At 30.1% G+C, this 22255-nt stretch overlaps 2 protein-coding genes across 2 annotated transcripts; one reads left to right on the forward strand and one right to left on the reverse strand.

Annotated features, from left to right (window-relative positions):
• Positions 1-5845: 5845 nt before the first annotated feature.
• On the reverse strand, positions 5846-9291 carry LOC120277420 (glutamate--tRNA ligase, cytoplasmic). Its single transcript, XM_039284266.1, has 6 exons — positions 9124-9291; positions 8539-8635; positions 8293-8446; positions 7068-8194; positions 6535-6999; positions 5846-6226 (listed from the first exon to the last, which is right to left on the reverse strand). The coding sequence occupies exons 1-6, from the start codon at positions 9258-9260 to the stop codon at positions 6008-6010; spliced, it is 2199 nt and encodes a 732-aa protein (XP_039140200.1). The 5' UTR covers positions 9261-9291; the 3' UTR covers positions 5846-6007.
• A 9446-nt stretch (positions 9292-18737) lies between these two features.
• On the forward strand, positions 18738-21979 carry LOC120276991 (axial regulator YABBY 5-like). Its single transcript, XM_039283729.1, has 6 exons — positions 18738-18992; positions 19789-19908; positions 20203-20323; positions 20435-20483; positions 20590-20665; positions 21708-21979. Exons 1-6 carry the CDS (start codon positions 18924-18926, stop codon positions 21822-21824), a joined length of 552 nt encoding a protein of 183 aa, XP_039139663.1. The 5' UTR covers positions 18738-18923; the 3' UTR covers positions 21825-21979.
• Positions 21980-22255: the final 276 nt, after the last annotated feature.

Consider the following 22255-nt stretch of genomic DNA (forward strand, 5'->3'; position numbering starts at 1 on the left):
CCAAAAAAAATAAATAATAATAAATAAATAAATAAATATTCCATAGACAAAAACAAATACTTGTGCATTTTTCAGATAGATATAAAAGTAAAAATTTAAATAAAATGAATTTCTATCTCTGGTCCTTTTTTAGTTGTCTATTTTAATTAAATCACATGGATTAAAAAAATATTGGTTAAAATTAATTAGTAATCTAAAATGTATAAAAATTAAGTATTCTCCCCGGTTTTACATCGGAGTTTTTAAAACTTTGTGAGGAGTTTTTGAGGTAATATCATATATAAAAAAAATATAATTAAACATCTCTATAATGGAAACTATTGTATACATTAAATTTTAAAGGTTTTATGGATATTTAATGCATAAATAAATAAATATAATTAAAGTTTTTTCAATTATTAACATCATAACTAATATGAATAAAAATTTAAATATAATAAAAACATTTCAATTTGCTCCTTGAAACATTGTAGGAGCAAATTATAAGTCGATATCAAAGATGTTATGGACATATATGCATTTAATTGCATTTATGCATTAAATAAATGTAATTAAAGTTTTTCAATTATTAATTTCATAACTAATATAATATATATATTTTAATATAATAAAAAAAAATTAAATTTGCCCATTGAAACACTCTAGGAGTAGATTATACATCTACTTTGATAGTATGTATAGATTATATCAACTTTTCAAAATTACCCTTATTTAAAATATGGCTAAAAAAATTGTGGTTGAATATAATTTATTAAAAATTGTAAAAATACATTAAATATAAATGATAAATTTTGATAAATAATATTTAATGCTTCAAAAATTTCCTAAATGGATAACTAAAAAGACCAAGGAAAACCTTCAAGGCACGTTTGGCTTATGGATTCATGTCTTGAGAGTGGGAATCATATGCAACCATCAAGCTTTAACCCATGTTTGGTTACCAGGAAAGGCATGGGTAAATGGTTTTCATGGTAATGGGATTGCTGCATGGGGGTTATTTTCAATGCTATCAAAATTGGGGGGATTTGTTCTCCTTAGTATGGAAATAACTTTTATACCCTTCAATTAGAAAAATTTCCCATCTTTCTTTTTCTTTTTCTTGTTGCCATGTCTCCAATAGGTTCGAAACCCGCGACGACAATCATGGACTCGCCCTCTTCTTACTCTCTGATCGATTCATGTTCCTCTTCTTACTCTTTACCCAGCTCGAGATCCACCGCCGACAATGATCAGGTACTCGTCCTCCTCCTCCTCCTCCCTTTAGATTTGGTCTCAAAGGAGTTTTTTTGATTTGTTGCTTGTTGACATTTGTTTGGATTGATTGGCTCTTGAATTAGATCGATGCATGCTAACATTGCTCTTGTTTTTTTTGGATTGATGGATCTTGGTGTAATGCTGTGAGGATTTTGGATTTGATCAATTTTACTAGAAATTATTAGAGGATAAGACAGATAACAGAATCCTTGTTTATTGGTTTGATTGAAAACATGATTTCCACCGTTGACATTCTTCTTTTTTGTTGTTATGGGTTGCTGTATCTTGCCTCTGCTATGATGGGTTTTTCTTGTAGAAGAATCAGAGATAAGTGATATGTGTTTTTCATTGTTAACATTCTTTTTGCTTGTTGTGTTGGATTGATGAATCTTGTTGTTATTCTGTAAATTTTTTGGTTTTTTCTTGTAAAATAATGGGAGTATCGAACCTATGATCTTATTTGACTATTAATTAACAAAGTCTTTGTTAAGTCTGAGATAGGATTGTTAAGATTATACTGGTTGGTTTTGTCATAGCACTCGAGTCACCGGCAACACCCAGCAAGAGCTTAATCAACAATACCTACATGGTTTCCCTCCTGTACATTTTTCATATGACATACTCCGGTTTTGCCTCCTGTAATTTCATTGTAGTGCTAAGATGTTAAGAAGAAGAAACAGGCGTTGTCACTTGGCCATTTGCGCACTTGTATCAGTGTTGTTATTTTCTTATATTAGTTGTATTGTTTGTTTAAAATAATAAGAAAGAGAAGCATGTTATATTCATCATCTATTCCTTGAAAAATGACACTTTTAATAGGCAAAGGGCAATGTTCGTGATTTTATGCCTACATTTTTATTTAAATTAATTTTAAAAATGATAAAAAGTTGGAGTTGTGAATATTACATCTCATACTACATGCATATATCATCAAATCACTTTACTATTTAAGTTTGAGATAGGATTGTTCTATTGTCTTGGATTGTTAAGTCTGATGTGTTTATCTTGACCTTGCCCTGAGACCTTCTATTTGAACCTGCTTGTAAACCATTGTGTTTTGTGTGTGAGAATGAATGGAAAGCGTTGTGCTATTTGTCAATGCTTGTAGTCAAGCCACTGAATGATTTAATGTTCATTTGATTTTTCACCTTTAAAAACATTGGGAAGGAAAAAAAGAAAAAGGATGTCTCACTCTTCAACTAACTTATTAGCAATGCATGCCTTGATCTTTTTAACATGGATCCAGATTTAGGTTGGTTTTTTTCCCTCTATATCCAATGGCATACATAATATTAGTTCCTTTTGATGATTTTCATCAGATTCAATGGATTTGAACTCATTTAATATGTGCAAAAGCTCACTTTACTTGAAATAAAAACAATGTTTTTGTCATTTGTTGTGCCTTGTAAGCAATTTAATTTGATCAAATGCAGAAATCATCATCAAAAGATTCATTCCTACTAACAAATTCATTGTTAGTACTAATAAATTCATTCCTAGTTGTATGCATTATGTTGTATCTTAATGGTATGAGAATTATTTTACATGATATGTGTTACTGTAATTATTTGTCCGAATGGATAAGTTTCTTACAACATGAATATTGTTTCATTTGTCATTTTTAGATATGGCTAGCGAAAACATGGAAGATATTCAAGCGGAGCAATTACCTTGTATGATGTATGCATGCATGTTTTTCGTTGTGAATATTGTTGTCACTGTCAACCATTGGATAGCCCAATGGTATGACATCAAAGTGTAAGGGGAGGTCATGGGATCAAATCTCTCCCCCAACAGTACTGTTTCCCGTATTGTTCATACACTGTTCACCCGGGATTCCTATACTATTCTCATACTGTACATATACTGTACATCCGGATTCCAGTACTGTTTAGTACTGTTTATATTCATAAAAAATGGCGCTTGTCGTCTATTATTCAAAAAAAAAAAAAAATATTGTTGTCACTATTTGTGCAATAAGTGAGGAAAATGATCAAGACGATATTATCTATTATGAAATTGAGTCAACATCTACTAGGCATCGCAAATAATATGAGTACATGTATCATGTAGTTTATGAAAGAGATGTTAAGTATATTGATAAACTACACATGAATCGGCCGTGCTTTTATAAATTATGTCAATTATTAACCACTACTGGTGGGCTTCGTGGTACGAGGAATGTCATGGTTGAGGAAATGATTGCGATGTTCTTAAACATTGTGGCTCATCACATAATAAATAGAATAATTAAGTTTGACTTTATGAGATCAGCTAAGACGGTTAGCCGACATTTTCATGCCGTTTTGAAATTAATTATCCTATGCCATGGTGAATTATTGAAGAAACTTGAACCTATTCTTGAAAATTCAAATGACCCTAAATGGAAAATGTTTAAGGTAATATCACCTAATAGTTGTTTTTAATTTTTTCAAAAACATGGTAGATGCCATGTTAATAATAAGGTGCTATCTTCAATGTAGAATTGTTTCGGAGCCTTAGATGGAACACATATTCGCGTGAATGTGCTAAAAGTTGATCGACCAAGATATAGAATAAGAAAAACTGAAATAACTACTAATGTGCACGATGTCTGAATGAGAAGGTTCAACACATGATGGTCGAGTGTTAAGAGATGTTGTTACAAAGCCTAATGGGTTTAAAGTTCCAAATGATAACTAAAATGTATTCATGCTTTTCAACATGATATTAATAATGAAGTTAAAGCCAAATCCACTAGCTAACAACAAACATTTCTTTGCCTAGTAGGTTTCTATTACTTGGTTGATTCTGGATATTCAAATTCATCCAGGGTTTCTTGCACCTTTTCAGAGACAATATTATCACTTAAGTTCATGGGCTAATGGCCGACAACTAGTTATAATGCAAGAGTTTTTTTAACATGAAGCGCGTTGTTGCTAGAAATGTGATTGAGAGAACATTTGGTCTTTTAAAAGTTCGTTGGAAAATTTTATCACGTCCAAGTTTTTACAATATAATCACTCAAAAGCATATTATTAACGCATGTTGTCTATTACATAATTTTATTCGAAGAGAAATGACAAAATATCTCGCAGAGAATGAAGTTAATAATCTAATGATGGAGGACAACATTGAAGATAATACCGATATCATTACAGTTATTGATCCAACGGATGAATGAACCCAATTAAGGCTAGACATGGTTGCATAAATGTTTAACACTTGGCGATCAAATTAGTTGCAATAATTTATATGCATGTACTTATTAAGATACTTTTATGTATTAGTCTTTTTGATGAATCTTTATTTTGTATTAATATATTTCTATGTTAACGATGGATATCTACGAATGATTTTGGGGGAAGAGGAGCGGGGCGAACCCACTAGAGACCCAGGGACGTGCACAAGCCTCCGTGGAACAAGTGGGGACGAGACCGCGCTCACATGGGTGCTGGAACCACTCGTACACAACCACTATTCACAACTCCCAGAAATGTGCCCTCAGCCGAGAATCGAACTCTCACCACTCGGTGAGAGCTCTATCGGCGACCCGTATACCAATAGACCCGCAGGTCGTTGGCATATCTACGAATGATTTTATGACATGAAATGATTTGCATAGGTGCACATATGTGTTCATGCCGACTATTTGCTTAACAAGTGTTTTATTGAATTTTTTTTTCTTGGCATTTTATCAATACTATATTGTAACCACTCACGCTATTTTGTTGAAATTTAGTTATTTATGGGTTACATTTAAACTATGTTGTCTTCTATTTGATGGCATTTCTTTGTCTTACATTCTGTATGGTAGTTGCTTGCATATGTCATGATAATTGATGATGCAATATTGTGAAGGATATTGTTCTTTAACATGTTAGGGTAGGGAAAAAATTGACACAATTGTTGATATTAATGATGTGAAATGAAATACTAATGGTGTACCATTATAGTTTGTGCCAACATTTTAATATTGGAAGATCTTGATACACATGATATTAATCTTGGCTAGGAAGCATCAACTTTTTTGATAATTTGTTCATCTCAAACAATAATCGTTCAAAATTAGTAAACAATTCAAATAACTTTTATCAAACTAGTTAATGATATCAAAATTACATTTTAAAACTAGTTAATGATATCAAAATTACATTTTAAAAGTTATAATTAATCTATAACTAGATTTAGTTAAAATAAGTCAATGCAAGCATTTGTTATATTATATTAATTAGTTGAAATATTTAATTATTTTAAATTAAAATAAATAATTAAATATATTGTAAATATTTACTAACAAATCATGTTAATTATTTATTATTAAATATAAACTATAATCTTGTACAATATCATCCTATAGAGGGCATAAATATAATTTTATTACATTTCTCTCCTTTACTTTTTCCCATTTCCAACTCCCATTCTCTCGAACCAAAAACATCTTATTCATTATCATCCCCTCTCCTCTTATTCGCATTTCCATTCCTTCCCCCTTCTTATTTTTATTCCGCAATTCATATGAGCCCTTAAAATGTGACAATTTAAAAAGACAAATTTTCCCTCAAACAAACACACACCACTTATTATTTGGGCAGTAACTTAATGCAGACAATAAACACAATGTGACACTCAAAATCTGAGCCATAACTCAATGAAAACCAAATTGTCTAGAAGATAAAGTAATGAGGTTCTACATATTTCTTATCAAAAGAAAGCTTTGTAATCTCTAAAACACATCAATGTTGATCTCAGTGATCATCATTGTATATCAAAACTAGTTCAGTGATGCCTGTTGCCTGCCATCTGGAATGGCAAAAAGTACTATGGGCTTTGAAGGCCTAATGAAAGGAACATCGCATCTGTAATAGCCCCTCCTTTCGAGTTGAATAATCTCTCCACGTTGCAGGTTTCGCATGTTTGAATCACCGAGAGCTGCGGTCTCCTTCTTTGTGCACTCATTAAGATTGTCGAGAAAATCATCTTCTTCTTCCAACTGCAGTTGTTGGAACAATTAGAAGCCACAAGAAAGCAAGATTCATGTAGACAAGTTCATGAAAAGTAACCAATAATAGTCTGATGCAATACAAAGTAATTGTTTGGTAGCTGATAATGGTATCAAGCAAAAGTAACTGAAGAATTTTTTTAGTTCAAGAATGCTGTAATGCTTAACAGAGAAATAGCAAGGAGAAAATCACAGAAAGCCTGACCATTGCATACAAATTGAAGAAGACATAGTAAAAAGAAAGTGAGAAATTGTTTAGTATTAATAGAATTTCAGGGAAGTGGTGAGTGTGCATTTACCTTTTTCTTTTTGATCAAGTGGTCAAACTCGAGCAATAACAGATTAACCAGCTCATCTGTCTCAGGAAGCCATGTAAGCTTCAATTTTGTCGTCTTAACAGAACCTTCAAGGTGCAGAACTCCATGAAGTTGAGTAACAATTCCATTCTCTTTCTTAATTTCTTTGACAATTGCATTCCCCCAATCCATTAATGTTACCTCCTCACCCTCGGAGATCAATGATGCATCCGCATAATCTAACCAGATCCTCCTGGTGTATGTAGTAGCTTTCATTCCGGCACCCTCGTACTTTTTATGCCTTGGTATAACGCGGACAAATGGCTTTTCAGGGCCATTACTAAGAGACAAAATCACTCGCCGGTCCTCAAGGACAGCGGTATGCCTTGGACATACAGGGTCAATTATCTTCTTATTGATAGTCCATAGCTTGTCCCATTCCATAAGGTTCAGGTTCTTCGAAGCACCCTAGTCAAATAAAAGACAAGGTTAAACCTTTAAACAATGATGAAACGAACAAAAGCATAAAAAAATACCTGTTGCAGAATGAACTGTATCAATGCTTCAATTTTCAGGCCTCTGCGGACTATTCCTTGCACAGTTGGGAAACGAGGATCATCCCATCCATCAACTTTCCCATTCTGAACAAACCAAAGAAGCTTCCGCTTGCTAAGCAATGTATATACCATGTTCAATCGGCTAAATTCATAAATCTGGACAGGCCGCAGTTCCATATCCGCCATTATGCGGTCATACTGTGCATTACGGTCATGATATTCACTTGAACGAAGGGCATGTGTTATACCTTGAACAGAATCAACAAACGGGCAGGCGAAGTCATATGTTGGGTACACCTTATACGTAGTCCCAATACGATGATGAGGTACTGGATTGCATCGGTAATAAACTGGATCTCTCAATGATTTGTTTGGGTCCTGCATGTCCAATTTACCTCGAACACAGCACTGCAGACCCCTTTCAGAGCCAGCAATCATTTCCTTCCACAAAGATAAATTCGCATCGCCACTATTATTCCTGCATCTTGATTCAATGCCATCCATTCTCTCCTTCTGCATCTGCTCCCTAGGCGTATCATCTACATATGCTTTTCCCTTGACAATCAAACTCTCAGCCATATCCAACAATTGTGGGAAAAAATCTGATGTGTAAGTAACATTATCATATTTTATGCCCAATGTTTCAATATCTTTTAGGACATTTTCCACAAACTCATTGCTTTCTTTTGATGGATTTGTGTCATCAAAGCGAATAATTAGCCGGCCTTTATATCTATCTGCAAAGTATTGGTTAAGCAAAGCAGCCTTGGAATGCCCAATGTGGAGATACCCACTGGGTTCTGGAGCAAATCTCAAGCACACCTCTCCAACTTTAGCACCAGGAAGATCTACCTCAAATCCACCAGTTTTTTCTTTCAAAACAACTTCCCCATTTGTGACATTCTCCTTTCTACTCACAGCTTGACTAGAAGAAGGTTCTATTCCCTTGGAACTTGTTGCTGGAGCCTTCCCTAACCCTCTTTTCCCCACATATGAGGCTGTGACTTCACTCAGCACACCATATTCTGCTGTTATACTGTTGAACCATCGAGCCAAATTTTGGTATTTCTTTGACTTCCTCAGACTTTCCCATCTTTGTCCAGTACCTATGAAAATAGCAACATGAATGGTCGGAAACTAACAGAACAATGACAACATCAGTAAAAAGACAACCTAAATAGAACCATTCCAGTTAAGGAGTTACCAGCAAGACCAGACCATATAGATACGTCAGCTATGGACAAGCTATATCCAACTAAGAAAGTTCGAAGAGCAAGGTGGGCATCCACATGGCCACAGGCAGTCTCAAACTCAGACCCGTATGAAAAAATGGTCGCGTGCTCAAGCCATTCATCAATCTTTACCAGAACAATCAAACAGAGTTACTTCACTAGTTCAAGAAGGCAAGGAAAATAAAACCATCTTTCATGCAAACAAAGACAAGTCTTACCTGCGCTGATTCAAGTGCATCCTGCCCATAAAAATTGGAAAGAGATGAAACTCGCCCAAGATATCGCAGCAGAGTATTGGTTCCATGCAATTTCAATCTGAAACAATAAAAACTCAGTGTAAAATTAACCATATAGAACCACATTGGCTTTCAACAACAGCCAAACTGTAAGGAAGTGTTTTCATTGATGGGAAATAGATGCAATTAAAACAAAACAAATAAAAATTTGCTTTCTTTCCTAGTTATCCATTCTTCTATTTTCTTGTCCTCTATATTCCCTTAATCCAAACACACCCAGTCACACCAAAACCATCATTTTTAGCTCAAAAACCATTCTTTAGGGACTGAAACATTCTCAATCAAGCAAACAAAGCTAATCCAATCCAAATTACATATCATCAAAATCGATTTTCATTTATCACTAAGATTATATCCTCATTTCACCATTAAAAACACTGAACCAATCCAGCATACCAAATGAAATCCCTAAAACTTAGAGCTTAATCCCTAAATCAAAACTAAAACTCCAACAAAATCAACAAGAAAACCATCAAACGAGAATAAAAACAGAAAGCATCATAATACCCAGAGGAGAAGACGAAGACAGGGTCGGATGCAGGAGGGAGGGAAGGGTCAGGCAAGATCGCAACCTCGGAGATCCTCGCAGCAACGATCACGGAGAGCGGCGGGCTCTCAGGCGAGAACAGCAGCGATATCTCCATTGGCGTCGCGTTGAAGACAAGCAAGAGTCCAAGAAGGAGAGCATCTCTAGGGCTCGCATTCATAACGGGTCGGATCGATAAACACAAACTAACCCGACCCGATACACTAACGGGCGTCGGCCCATGAATGTCCAGAACACTTTAACCAGATCCGACCCGATATGTTAACGGGTCATGGATCTTTGACCTTCCCACCGGATTTAATTGTTTAATGAAAGTTTTATATATTACCCTGAAATTTTTTTATATTATTTTAAAGATAAAATTGCTTATAAATCAACCTTGTGAGCTACATTGGTGATAAATAAAAAAATTGGAAAAGCTGAGTTTTTGGGGCGTCACTAAAATTGTTGTTGATGGTAGTTGGAGTTGGAGACAATTATTTAAGAGTTGTGTTTAAAGAATATTTTGATTATATAATAGGAGATGGAAAAAAAAAATTTCATTTTTGATTTGAATTTTGCATGAAATTTCATTGATTAGAATTTTGTCGTTGTTGAGAATAAAAAGAATATATCTTTCTGGAAGATTGATAAGGAAGGAGATTTTAGCATTGCCAATTTGGATTTGTCTTTTATGGGCCATGCAAAAGATAAGGTGGGCAAAATTGGTGTGGTCTCAAAGCAATGTCCTTAGATGTCTTTTTAGAATTTTATGGCTAGCTCTAGATAATAGGCTACTTACAAAGAACAAATTATTTTCTTGAAAAGCTATTGATTCTGATACCTGCATTTTGTGCAATAATTTTAGTAAGAATATGTACTATTTTGTTTTTTAGTTGTGCCTTTTCATACAAAGTTTGATTGAAAATATTGAGAGTTGTTCATGCAAAAAGAAATTGGACTAAAGAAATCAATTGGTTTCAAATGAAAGCAAGAGGGAAAACTTTGCTTGGTAGGGTGAGAAGAAGTACACTTTCTACCTTGGAGTATATGATTTGAAAAACTAGGAATTTATTGATTTTTTCAAAAAAGGACATGTAGTGTTGAATAGGTGTTTAAAGTTTAAACAAGTTTGAGGTGTTATGTTTTTTGAAATAATGTAATCAATTCTCAAAATACTGTGACATGACCCTTTATGAGTAGATGGTTGTGATTTAGTGTGTAAATATATTTTCTATTAGAAGAGAGCCAAGTTAGGTTTGATATAAGAGTTTGTGTGCTCCTTGTTAATTGATGTTGTTGGTTTAGGGGTTGTTTAGTTGTCTGTAAGTGAAATTACAGTGTAAGTGAAAATACTGCATTTCTATTTACATCACTGCTGTTTGGTTTGCTGTAACCGAAAATACTGCATTACTTTTAATTTGTTTGGTTTGATGTAAATTAGAAGATATGGTCACCATGTATGTAGAGAGGGTGAGATTACCCCAATATATTGTATTATTATTAATTATTTAATACATTTTAAAAAAATAATTTAAACTAAAATAATTAATTTAATTTAATTTTTAAATTAATTAAATGATTTAATAAAGTATTTATTACATTTAAAAATAATAATCAGAAACTCAAATAACTAAGCCAAATAATAATAAGAAACTTAAATAATTAAACACTAACTCTAAATAATTAATTTAACTCTCCCCATCTACTCTTAACACTAATGTAAATTAATTAATTAATTAACTTAATAATAATTTTATTAAATTAAAAATATATAAAATTCTTTAATTTTATATTAAAAAATATTATTTTAATTAAAATTAAATACAAATTGGTTTATTTTAAATAAAAAAATAATAAATTTAATAAAATATAAATAAGTATAAGTTTAATTATATTAACAATTGATTACATGTAAGTTTTCATTTTCTTTTAATACATAATTTGGAGAGTGAAGAATTGTGATTTTAATCTAATGTTGTTTCAGATTTCAACTTACAAAGAAAATTTGTCGTAAGTGAAATGCAAAGAAAAGATAGAAAAATCAGAAAACTGCTTTATACGTATAAAACCCGATTTAACAAAGAAACCAAACAACCCTTTTTACATGTAAAACCAGTTACATTACAGCTACTTATATCTAGTTGCAGGTAACCAAACAGGTGTGTTTGTAATTGATTCATATGTTTTTGCTTGGTGTACCTTGATGTTTGAGCTTAATAAATATTTTTTTTTTGGCTTGACCAAAAAAATTTACCTATAAATCTTTTAGAAATTTTTAATTTTTTTTATCAGTCCCTTGTATTTCAATCCCTCTGACATTTGTTAGTCCCTTATTTTTAAATTTTTTAATCTTAATCATCTTGATAAAATTTATAATGCCTAAAATACTCTTGTTTTACACGTGACCAAAACTAAGGGAAATTTTGTAATTTTATTTAAATTTATATTTAAAAACAAATTAAATAAAAATAAGGTATATTTAGGAAAATGAAAAATTTTGAAGGTATTTATTATGGAATTTGAAAAATTGAACAGATTTCCTATTATTCTTTCTCTATTTTAAATTGAATGAAGAAATATTATTATTATTATTCATTTAATTTTTCTAAAAAATTATTTGCATATTTTTAACATCAAGCGGCCATGAAAAAGAGAGCTTTTGAGGGTGTGTTTGGATGAGGATAGTAATTGCTAAAGAATGGGAATAGACACAAGTTTTAATTAAGGTTGTCAGACCCGGCCCGGGTAATGACCCGGCTAAGACCATGGATCAGGGGTCAATGGGTTCGACCGGGTCGAACTGGGGTTGAACCGGGGTCAATAATTAAATATAAAAATATTATAATAATTAATAATGAGCAAATATAATATTAAACCCATAATAATAATATAAAAAACCTACTCAAATTTGATATTTAAATTGATAAATGACCTTATATACAGTAGAGTTTTCTAATTACGTCATTTATTTTTATATTTTTTAAATATTTACAAATTTAATATATTAATATATAATTATCAAACTTCTCTCGGTGTTATTTATTTATTTATTTGTTTATTGGTTGATTTTATTAAAATAGATAAGAAATTTAATTCACTAATTCTTATATTTCAATTGAGTTTTTTTATTTTTATTTTTAAATTTTCTTATATTTTTTTATTTAATTAAAATATTTTTACTTTTTATATTTTTTTATAATAAAATTACACTCATTTATTGTTTTTATTTTTTCTTAATAAATTAAATTTTTTTAGAAAGTATTTACATAACACATTAATAGATTTTTATTTTTTTAAATGTTAATTTTTTTGTTGGTATGTTTATGATATATATATATATATGTAATTCTATTTATTGTCTAATGAGAAAAATAATAATAAATTATTAAATATTGTAAAAATTAAACATTGTGACTGATTGACCCGGTCAGGGTTAACTGGCTCCCTGTTGAACCGTCCCCGGGTCAAGCCGGTTTTTTTAATATCCCGGCTCAATGAGAGTACCTGGCCGTGCCACATGGCGGCTCCCGCTTTTTCCCGGTTGAATCGACGGGCCGATCCGGGTCTGACAACCTTGGTTTTAATACTAACACCCGTTTTAATAGTACAAAAATGGGAATTGAATCCTCCCCTATAAAATTAAAGATTGATTTCCATTACGCTAAAATATAAGGGCCCGTTTGGTGCTTTGTAGTGAAAGACTTTCCCTGTAAAGTCTTTCACTGTAAAGTCTTTCCCTGCAATTACATTTCCTGCAAAGTAACAAAACAATGTTTGGTATGTATTATAAAAGATGTAATTGAAATGTATATAAAGTTAATTTCTTCGTTTGGTATGAATAGGTTTCTATGTAAAGTTATGTGCATTCTCAATTTTGCCATTGATTTCTTTAATTAATAAAATTAATATATATATATATATAAAGTTAAAATCTAATGAGTGATCTCTCTTGCCCTTGATTACTCTAGTATATATACAAAAAGCTAAAATCTAGTTCCAAAAATATAAAAATTTAACCAAAAAAACATTAAAAAAGTAGAAAAAATTTTAAAAAAACATCTAATGAGTGATCTCTCTTACCCTAGAGTTTTGGAAAGAAAAGAAAAACGAAGGAGTTTTGTTCTAGGGTTTTTAAAATTAAGAAAAGATAAATAAAACAAATTATTTAAATAAGGGTAATATCGGAATTTCACTCGTTTAATATTTTCACAACCAGTGTAATCCTTTTCACACCCTCCCCCCCTATGAATCATTTTCTCTAGTCAAAGGGAAAGTGATTACATGAAAACTATTACTTTGCATTGCTTATATTAAAACCAAACGTGTGAAAGTTTTTCACAACTTTACTTTCCCTTGTAAAATTGGCCAAGTGTAATGGGGAGGAATTGATGAGATTTGACATATTTACCATCTTTCTATAATTACTTCAATATTTCTAATTAATTATGTAATAATAATATGAAGTATTTAATATAAATATTTAATTATAATCATTAAAATGAATAATAAGATCTAATTTTTGAAATTGAGTAGCTTCATCCTATCTTTATTAAAAATACATCAAATATTAATTTATAATAATAGTAAATTATACTAATTAAAATTAATCATAATTGAAGTAAATTATTTAATTAATATTTTATAATAATTTAAGTAAATAAGAAATACAAAATATTTCACATATTAAAAATTTTGTCATAAATAATATTTTAATATTATTTATTAACACTAAAGACAAAATAGTAATTTTATTACAATTTTTCTATGCCTCTTTTTTTATTCTCAATGAATTTTATTCTAATTAAACACAGTTTTTATTGTCATTACCATTATTTTTTATTACCATTCTCATTTAGTTTTTTCTCATTTATATTTCGCAATCCAAAAGCACGTTTGAATCACTATTTCTTATACAGTTTTAAGTTATTTAAAAAAATATTTATATATAAAATTACATTTATACCCCTATAATGTGAATGGATAAGAAGGTGAAATGCCTTTGTAGTTTGTACCGTTATTGGTACACTTCCAAAAGTTTTACTTTATTTTTTAAAAAATTTAATAATTTGGAAATATATTTTCTAAAAATAACTTTTCTTTTTTTCTTTGTATGACTTTCTTTTGAAACTTTTGTCCTACAACCAATCATGTCCGTCCATTTAATAAATCAAAGTGAGGGTACATATCCCAAGCATTCAATTTTAAGATCCAATGGAAGTTAGTAGAAAAAGACGGTTAATTGTTCATTCTTTATCACTACCTCAATGTTAAGACTTCTCTGCAGTACTTATGTACCTCTAATTATTACCTACTTAACCAATTAATTAATTAATTAATTAATTTCTCTATAAAGAAATGAAGTAAAACACAAGAAATTCTATTACATGCCTTTATTTTCTTCAATAAATCACACGGTAGAAATTAAAAATAATAATAATAGAGTTTTTTTTAGTGTTGGTTTTCTTTCCTTTTCCTCCATTATTTCTAAATCTAACCATGATCGTATGGTTCACCCATAATGTGGTCCAAATGCTATTAAAAACATGACTTAGTTCTCCTTGTTAATGGTCCCAGATAACTTTAAAATTTATTGTTCACATCTGCACTCATATCTCCAGATCATAGATTCGACCGATAAAAAAAATATAAACATTTTTTTAATAGATAGTTCTTATGAGAAATTTCTTAACCAAGAACTGTTTTAATTGGTTACTTTTAGAACACGTTCGTTTAAAATTTCAATTAGAATTTTGAGCAAGCTGAGAAGGGTTGTTGGTGGGACAAAAACAAAAAATGAGGATGGAGATTCCCTTAAACGGATGAAACAAAAGCTTGAATGGTGAAATGGGAGGGAAATGGGGCACCCATCCTAGCTGTTTTCTTGCATTACTTTTTAAGTCAATTGAGTCTTATCTTGAAGATAGTGACAAGGGCTTTGTCCCTCATTTCCTTGTTCTTGTTTTGTTTCTTATTTACTTATTTATTTATTTATTATATATATAAATTAGTAGTTTTTGAAATTATATGAAACCATTTAACATACACGAACCTTAGACATCAATGAGTGCATAAAACAAAAGATTCTTTTACAAAAATACCTCTATTTTTAGTTTTTTTTAATACATTTGTTATTTTTATACAAAATATAATTACATAGATAATTATATATAAATTTAACAATATAAATTTACTCAGTAAATAGTTATAATAAGAAACATATATATGTTATACAAATATATAAATGTGATAAGATGCATCTCATCTATTTTTTATTTATATTAAAAGATATATATGCATTGATGTATACATTAGGGGAAAAAACTTTACAGGGGTATATTTATCCTAAAAAAATTATGGTCTTCTATGTTAGACTTGTCATTAAATATTCAACGATACTTTAACAACTATATATTTTTTTTAATTTTCATGAATAGAAAAATTGGAATTGTACTTTGTGCTTGTGATATATTTTATCCTCACTTATTTTTAAGTATTATTTGAAAATTTTTATAGTTTTTAGTATGAAATTAAGAAAAAAATATTAAACAACTAACTGATAGGAACTTTCTTGGCGTTTACCAAGAGCTTTAATTGTTCACATTTTATAAGTATAACATTTTTTGAAAAGTTGAACTGTTTATACTTAAATTCTCTGAAATTTCTTTGTTTATGATCAAAATTGCAATCTTAAACGATTACGAAAGGGTTTTATGCAGCAAAATTTTTTTAAAAAATATGCGTGAATTGCTCAAAAGCCGATTCAAGTCTTTTTCTCTTTGTGAAATTAATCTCCTATATGTTTTGTTCATTTACGTATTGACTATCTTTTTTATTTAGATTAAATAATACATAATAATTAAAATGATATAATCCAAATATAATATATCGTTTCTATTAAGATTAACCTTCTCAAATATTCTAAATAAAAATTTTAAAAGAAAAATTTAAAAATAAGTGAAAGAAGAATTTCAAATCTAACAATTTGACATGTTTCTAATTATCAATTAATCAATATAAATTAAATTTGATTGGTTTTAGAATAAATCAAGTCATTAGCATCAGATTTTTTTACATAGAGTGTTTGTTCTACTGAGCAGGTGAATTCGAATTAATCCTAGTTCATATGTAGATGGTACAGGTGCTGTAAAGCTTAGCTTCTCCTAGTGTGTTTGTCTTTAATATATGATTTGTCTATATTTATTAATATATATATATATATTTATTTATTTATATAAAAGCTCAAGTTATTTACAATTATGGATTAAAAAAAAGTTAAATTTTATCACACATCCTTTCAATCATTGCACGAATTTGATGGATCAAAACTGTCCAATCGATTTGACACAACATGGGTGGAAGCATGCTCTGATTACTGACCAAATCTTGTGCTCTTGTCTCCTCTCATGGTCCAAACATATTAACATATATACTATACACACACATATATTTATATGTTATAGATATAACTTTATAGACAAATATCTTTATTCAATAATAGTTTTATTTGCATGACTATAAAGATTTAATGAGTTAATATACCATAAAAAAATCAATAGAAATAATATGAAATAAATAATTAAAATTCCTGTTTTACTTAGTCAAGTTTTACTTTAGGTGATAAGCAAGAATGTTAGTATTCTGGCTAAAAAAATATCTCCTAAAAAGTTAAAAAAATTTGAGATTACATGAAAAATACTTTAACTAATCATAAAATTAAACAAATCAAACACCCTTAAATTATGTTTCTTATGTTCAGACTTTGTAGTAGTTCATTCACTTCTAACCATGTTTTACTTGTTATTAATGAACTTATGTTGGGTTATCAATATAGTACTTAAATTTTAAATTCTAATTGGTTCTAAATGTTTGGTTAGAAAGTTATATTCAAAATAGTAGTTATCTTAACTTATACTCAAGTAAGAATTAAATGAGAATGTAACAATTGTAAGTAAGATGCAAATTAATTTTTTTTGAAGTTATGAATTTATTTTGACTTAAATGAGTTAAAGTATAATAGTCGGAACCAAAAACATCATAATTTCAGTTGACCAAGTTTGACATTAATTAATTAGGAATAAAAGTTATACTCCATCTTCATTCGTTTCTAACCAAACACACCTTACCCTATTGATGTTTCATGTCACACATCTGAGTCCTACATAAATAAAAATATAACAACTAATTCATTTATCATTTATTGGTTCTAATCAAAACACCCTAAAAAAATTAACACAAAAAATAGAAAACAAAATTATCTTAAATAATATTCTCTCCTCGCCCTAATTGCATCTTACACTTAAGTATACTTATACAAAAATATGACAATTAGACTCATATCTTTGTAACATATTTTTGTTTACTTATAACTAAACACACCTTCATCATTTACAAACATTTTTTTTAAATGAATACAAAAAATAGAAACATCTCTAATATTGTTCTATGTCTCATTGCTCTAATCTCATCTTACAATAAAATTATACATAAATAAAAATACAACAACTAAATTTAGCGACATATCCTTGTTTACTTAATTAACCAAGATATACCTTCGTTATTTACTAATTTTTTTTTAATGAAAAAAAACTAAATTTTCTACTTTCCTTGTCATAACCTCATCTTTCATCTATTTTATGCACATGCCAAATATAATAACCAAATTTATCAGCATATCTCCATTTGTTTCTAACCAAACGTACACCCCTAATCCTTCACTTTGAAATTTCAAAAGTCACAAAAATGAAAATATCTCCAATATTCTTTTGCTCTCTTCACCCTAATCTCGTCTTACACCAAAATTACACATAAATAAAAATAAATATAATAACTAGATTCATTAACATATTTAATTTTTCATTTACTTCTAATCAAACACTCCTAATTCATCATTTACAGAAATTTCTAAAAATAAAGTAAACACAAACGTCACAAACATTTCTAATAATTTCCTGTTATCCTTAATCTCATTTTACACCAAAATTATACACAAGTAATTAAAAACACAAAATCTAGATTAATTTATCAACACATCTCCATGATTTTTAAATAAGCTAAAAACCAAAAAAGGACATAAAAATTTCCACTCTCCACTTTCAAAATTTTTATGAGGAAAAAACACATATGGACATCTCTGTCTCTCACTTTCTCTCTCTTTCCATTTAATATATGAGTCACCTTTGCCACCCCCACATGTTCCTCAAGAGCTACAAGGGAATCAAAAGCCTAAAAGAGAGAGAGAAAGATGAAAGAGCTAGCTAGCAAATTGATGCATTTTAGACTCACACACCCACTCATTCATTCAATCATAACCCATCCCACCACCTCCTTCTCCACCCTCTCTCTCTCTCTCTCTGTCTCACACACACACACACACACACACACAAACACACACTCTTAACTCAACCACACATCTCTCTAACTCTCTTCTCCTCTATCTCTCTAAGACCACATAGTAGTACTATTCTCCTACTTTTGCCCCACTCTTGCCTTGTTTTCATTCACAATCCTCATTGTATGTATCTCTCTTCAGATATGTATCCCCATTACACATACACACTCTCTTACAGGAACAAACAGATGGTCCCTATTGCCTTATACTTGTATATATACCTAACTTCTCCATCAAATTCTCTATTGCTTTATCTTCTTCTTCTTCTTCTTTCTTCTTTCTTCTTTCTTCCTCTTCCTTCTGTTTCTTGGCTTATATATGCACAAAGAGTAGTTTTCTTCCTTCTCTTCTTAATTCCAACTCCTAGACTTTGCTTTTTGTTGATCGGAAATGTCGGCTCAACTAGCACCGGAACAAGTTTGCTATGTTCACTGCAACTACTGCAACACTATCCTTGCGGTATAATCGATATTCATTTGCATTATATTCCTGATCTCTTGCAGCTTGTTTTCTTCTGAGAGAATTCTTCTTTGCTGCATGGAGTTCTAAATTTTATATATTTATATATAGATATGCATGTTTAAGATTGTTTTACATCAAATATCAGGCAAGCTTTTGATGAGATCTCATGTGATAAAGCTTTGATTCAGTCGATCTAGCAAGTTTGCAGCTTTTCTGTTTTATATTTTCAGTGAATTAAATTAATTTTCTTGAAGGGGATGAAGGATTGATTTATGATCATTAATTTGTGAGAGTCTTTATGACCTGATCACTGTGTTTTTTTCTCAGAGTACTGAACATCAAGAGTGTTTTCTTTTCTTTTAGAACCTTGTTGTTGTCTTACTTGACCTATATCTATCCTTCCATTAGATTTCAGTCTCTTCTCTCTCTCTCTCTGAAACTCAGAACTCAGAAGTATAAATACTGACTCGTGAAGAGCACTGTGTACTTAAAGTCTGAGCATTTGAAATCAACCACTGACTCCATGTCTCTCATTTTGGTTTCTTAATAACCCTTAACTCCAATTTCAATCTTCATTCTTCTTTCTTTCTCTGAAAACTAAGCACTCTTCTTCTTCTTCTTCTTCTTCTTCTTTTCCCTTTCTTTCTGATCTCTCTTTATATGTACATCCTTTCTTTATTTCTTTCTTCTTCTTCTTCTTCTCCTTCTTTAAGATGCAAAAGAAGAGAGATTTAGAGATATCATTAAATACAAAGTTTAATGTTCAGCAAATATATATATTTCATTGTTTCAGGTTAGTGTTCCAGGAAACAACATGTTCAACATTGTTACAGTGAGATGTGGATATTGTACCAATTTGCTGGCTGTCAACATGGGAGCTATGCTCCAATCCATCCCTCTTCCTAATCTTCAGGTCCTCTCTAATTCTAATTATATATTATTCACTTTAATTATCATTTCCTCTCAACTTTCAATTCATCCTCTTTTCTATTCTCATTTGCATGTTGTACATATATACATACACCAACACACACACACATATACATATATATACATATATCTAAATGCAGAGATGCATTGATTCACCATTAATGAAGTGCAGAGATGTGAGTAAATGTACATGTTGTAAAAACCAATGATACTTTTCTGATCAACTTTTGAAAGATAAATAAATATGTTACAATATTGTTCTTTAATGTTTCTGCAGAATAATCAGATTAATGTTTCTGAGAACATTCACATGGATTCTGGTTCTTCATCCAAATGCAATAGAATATCTATGATGAACTCCATGGGCAGTGATCACCAACGAATGCTACCAATTCGTCGTAAGCCTAAGCCTCGATCTCACAATTATTATATCAATTCATAGTTTTTCCCAAGTTAAATTTAGCTAATTAACTAGTTTTTTTGGCTTTACTTTTTCGACTTCGATCCAGCACCGGAGAAGAGACAGCGAGTTCCTTCTGCTTATAATCGGTTTATCAAGTGATCATCGTCACTCTTTCTATCTTTAATTTTTGTTATTTATTTTTAATGTTTCAGTAATTTTTCTGGTCATTAATTATTTAATTTTTGTTTTAATTTGATGAAGAGAGGAGATACAAAGGATTAAATCTATCAATCCAGATATCAGTCATAGAGAAGCTTTCAGTGCTGCAGCAAAGAATGTAAGTGATATATATATAATCATAAATTTGATTAGTGTGAGATAAACCTTTAATAATAAACAATGGTTTTTAATTTGAATTAGATTGCATTTCATTTTTAAACATGTTAATTATAGAAACAAAGATTAATATTGAAGCTTTGGAGATGAAGAAAATAGTTATGTTTGATCAATGTTTCATTGTTTAATTAATTTATCATATTTGAAGATATAAACTATGACTTTGCCTCTTTGGGGAATTCAAATTAATGGTTATTATGTTAATTAAAATATATTAGAAGTGTTCTTATTGAAACATTTGTACAAATATAGTTAATAAAGGAAACCCTAAATGAGCTTCAAACCCTAGTTTCCTAATCCTTTATCCTATTAATTACGTAAGTAATAGAGAAGCTTAACCTAAATCATCACTTTTAATTAACAAAACACTAGAGCTTTTTTACATGACATAGTTTCATATTGTCATTGAATAATTGAAATACATCCACAAACAATAGAAGTTTAATTAGATGGAATATCATGCAATATTATTTTTTATGCTTAATTAGCCATAAAAACTTACTTATCATCGTAGAATTTGTAGATTCTGATCATATCAATTTAACTTTTTGAGAATTATCAATGCCTTGAATAAAAAGTTCCATACAATTCACATGTTGCATTCACTAATTGTACCATTTGAAATTACAATTAATTCAATGCACCTACACCTTTATGAAAAAGAAAAAGATTCGAACAAATTAGTCAACTTAATTAGATGACTTAGTGTTCCAATAATAAATGCTAATTTAACCATGTCGACAAAGATCAAATAAAATTAAACAACATGATTAATGATTTTTTAACTATCATACAAAGAGAAAGTCATATGCTAATGTATGTGTTCATCTGCTATTTTAAGATTCAAGTTACAAATGCAAACTCTTCTGGCTTTTTTTTATTACCATCAATTCGATTTCACATTTTTCTGAAAATAAAAACCAAAATTCAGAAATTAATCTGTGTATGTGTGTGAATTTAAGTGATGTATATTTCTATAACAGTGGGCTCATTTTCCGAACATACATTTCGGTTTAACACTGGATGGAAACAAAGAAGCGAAGATCGATGAAGTGATCACTGCACAAGCAGCTCAGAAATCATCTCAAGGTTTCTTTTGATCTCATGAGCTACTGCATGCTGTTTCATTTGTGAGTAGTTGCTACTATGTTTTAATAATTTATTGCACTTATAAGAAAAGTTCTAAATATTGTTGAGTGTGAAGCTAAGTACTGTTATAATTTGAGAGCATTGAACACTTTTGAGTTTGTTTTGATTTCTACTTCTCTTTTGAAAAGAAATTGATCTTTCTATATCATTATATATATATATATTATATTTAAGTTCATGTATGATATGTCATTTCAATGACAGAAGTTGCACTAAGAATGTCCTGATGAAACCATTGAAATTTCAGTCTGCTCCATTGAGTTCTAATGTTTTCTCTCATGCTTGTTGTACTTCATATAACTTTTGACTTGTGGTGTTCTATTGCTTAAAGGGTACTATTAGGGTTTTTGATTTAGAGCTTTAATTCAATGAATGCTAGCTA

Source organism: Dioscorea cayenensis, chromosome 15 (assembly GCF_009730915.1).
Source record: "Dioscorea cayenensis subsp. rotundata cultivar TDr96_F1 chromosome 15, TDr96_F1_v2_PseudoChromosome.rev07_lg8_w22 25.fasta, whole genome shotgun sequence".
Taxonomy (NCBI): domain Eukaryota; kingdom Viridiplantae; phylum Streptophyta; class Magnoliopsida; order Dioscoreales; family Dioscoreaceae; genus Dioscorea; species Dioscorea cayenensis.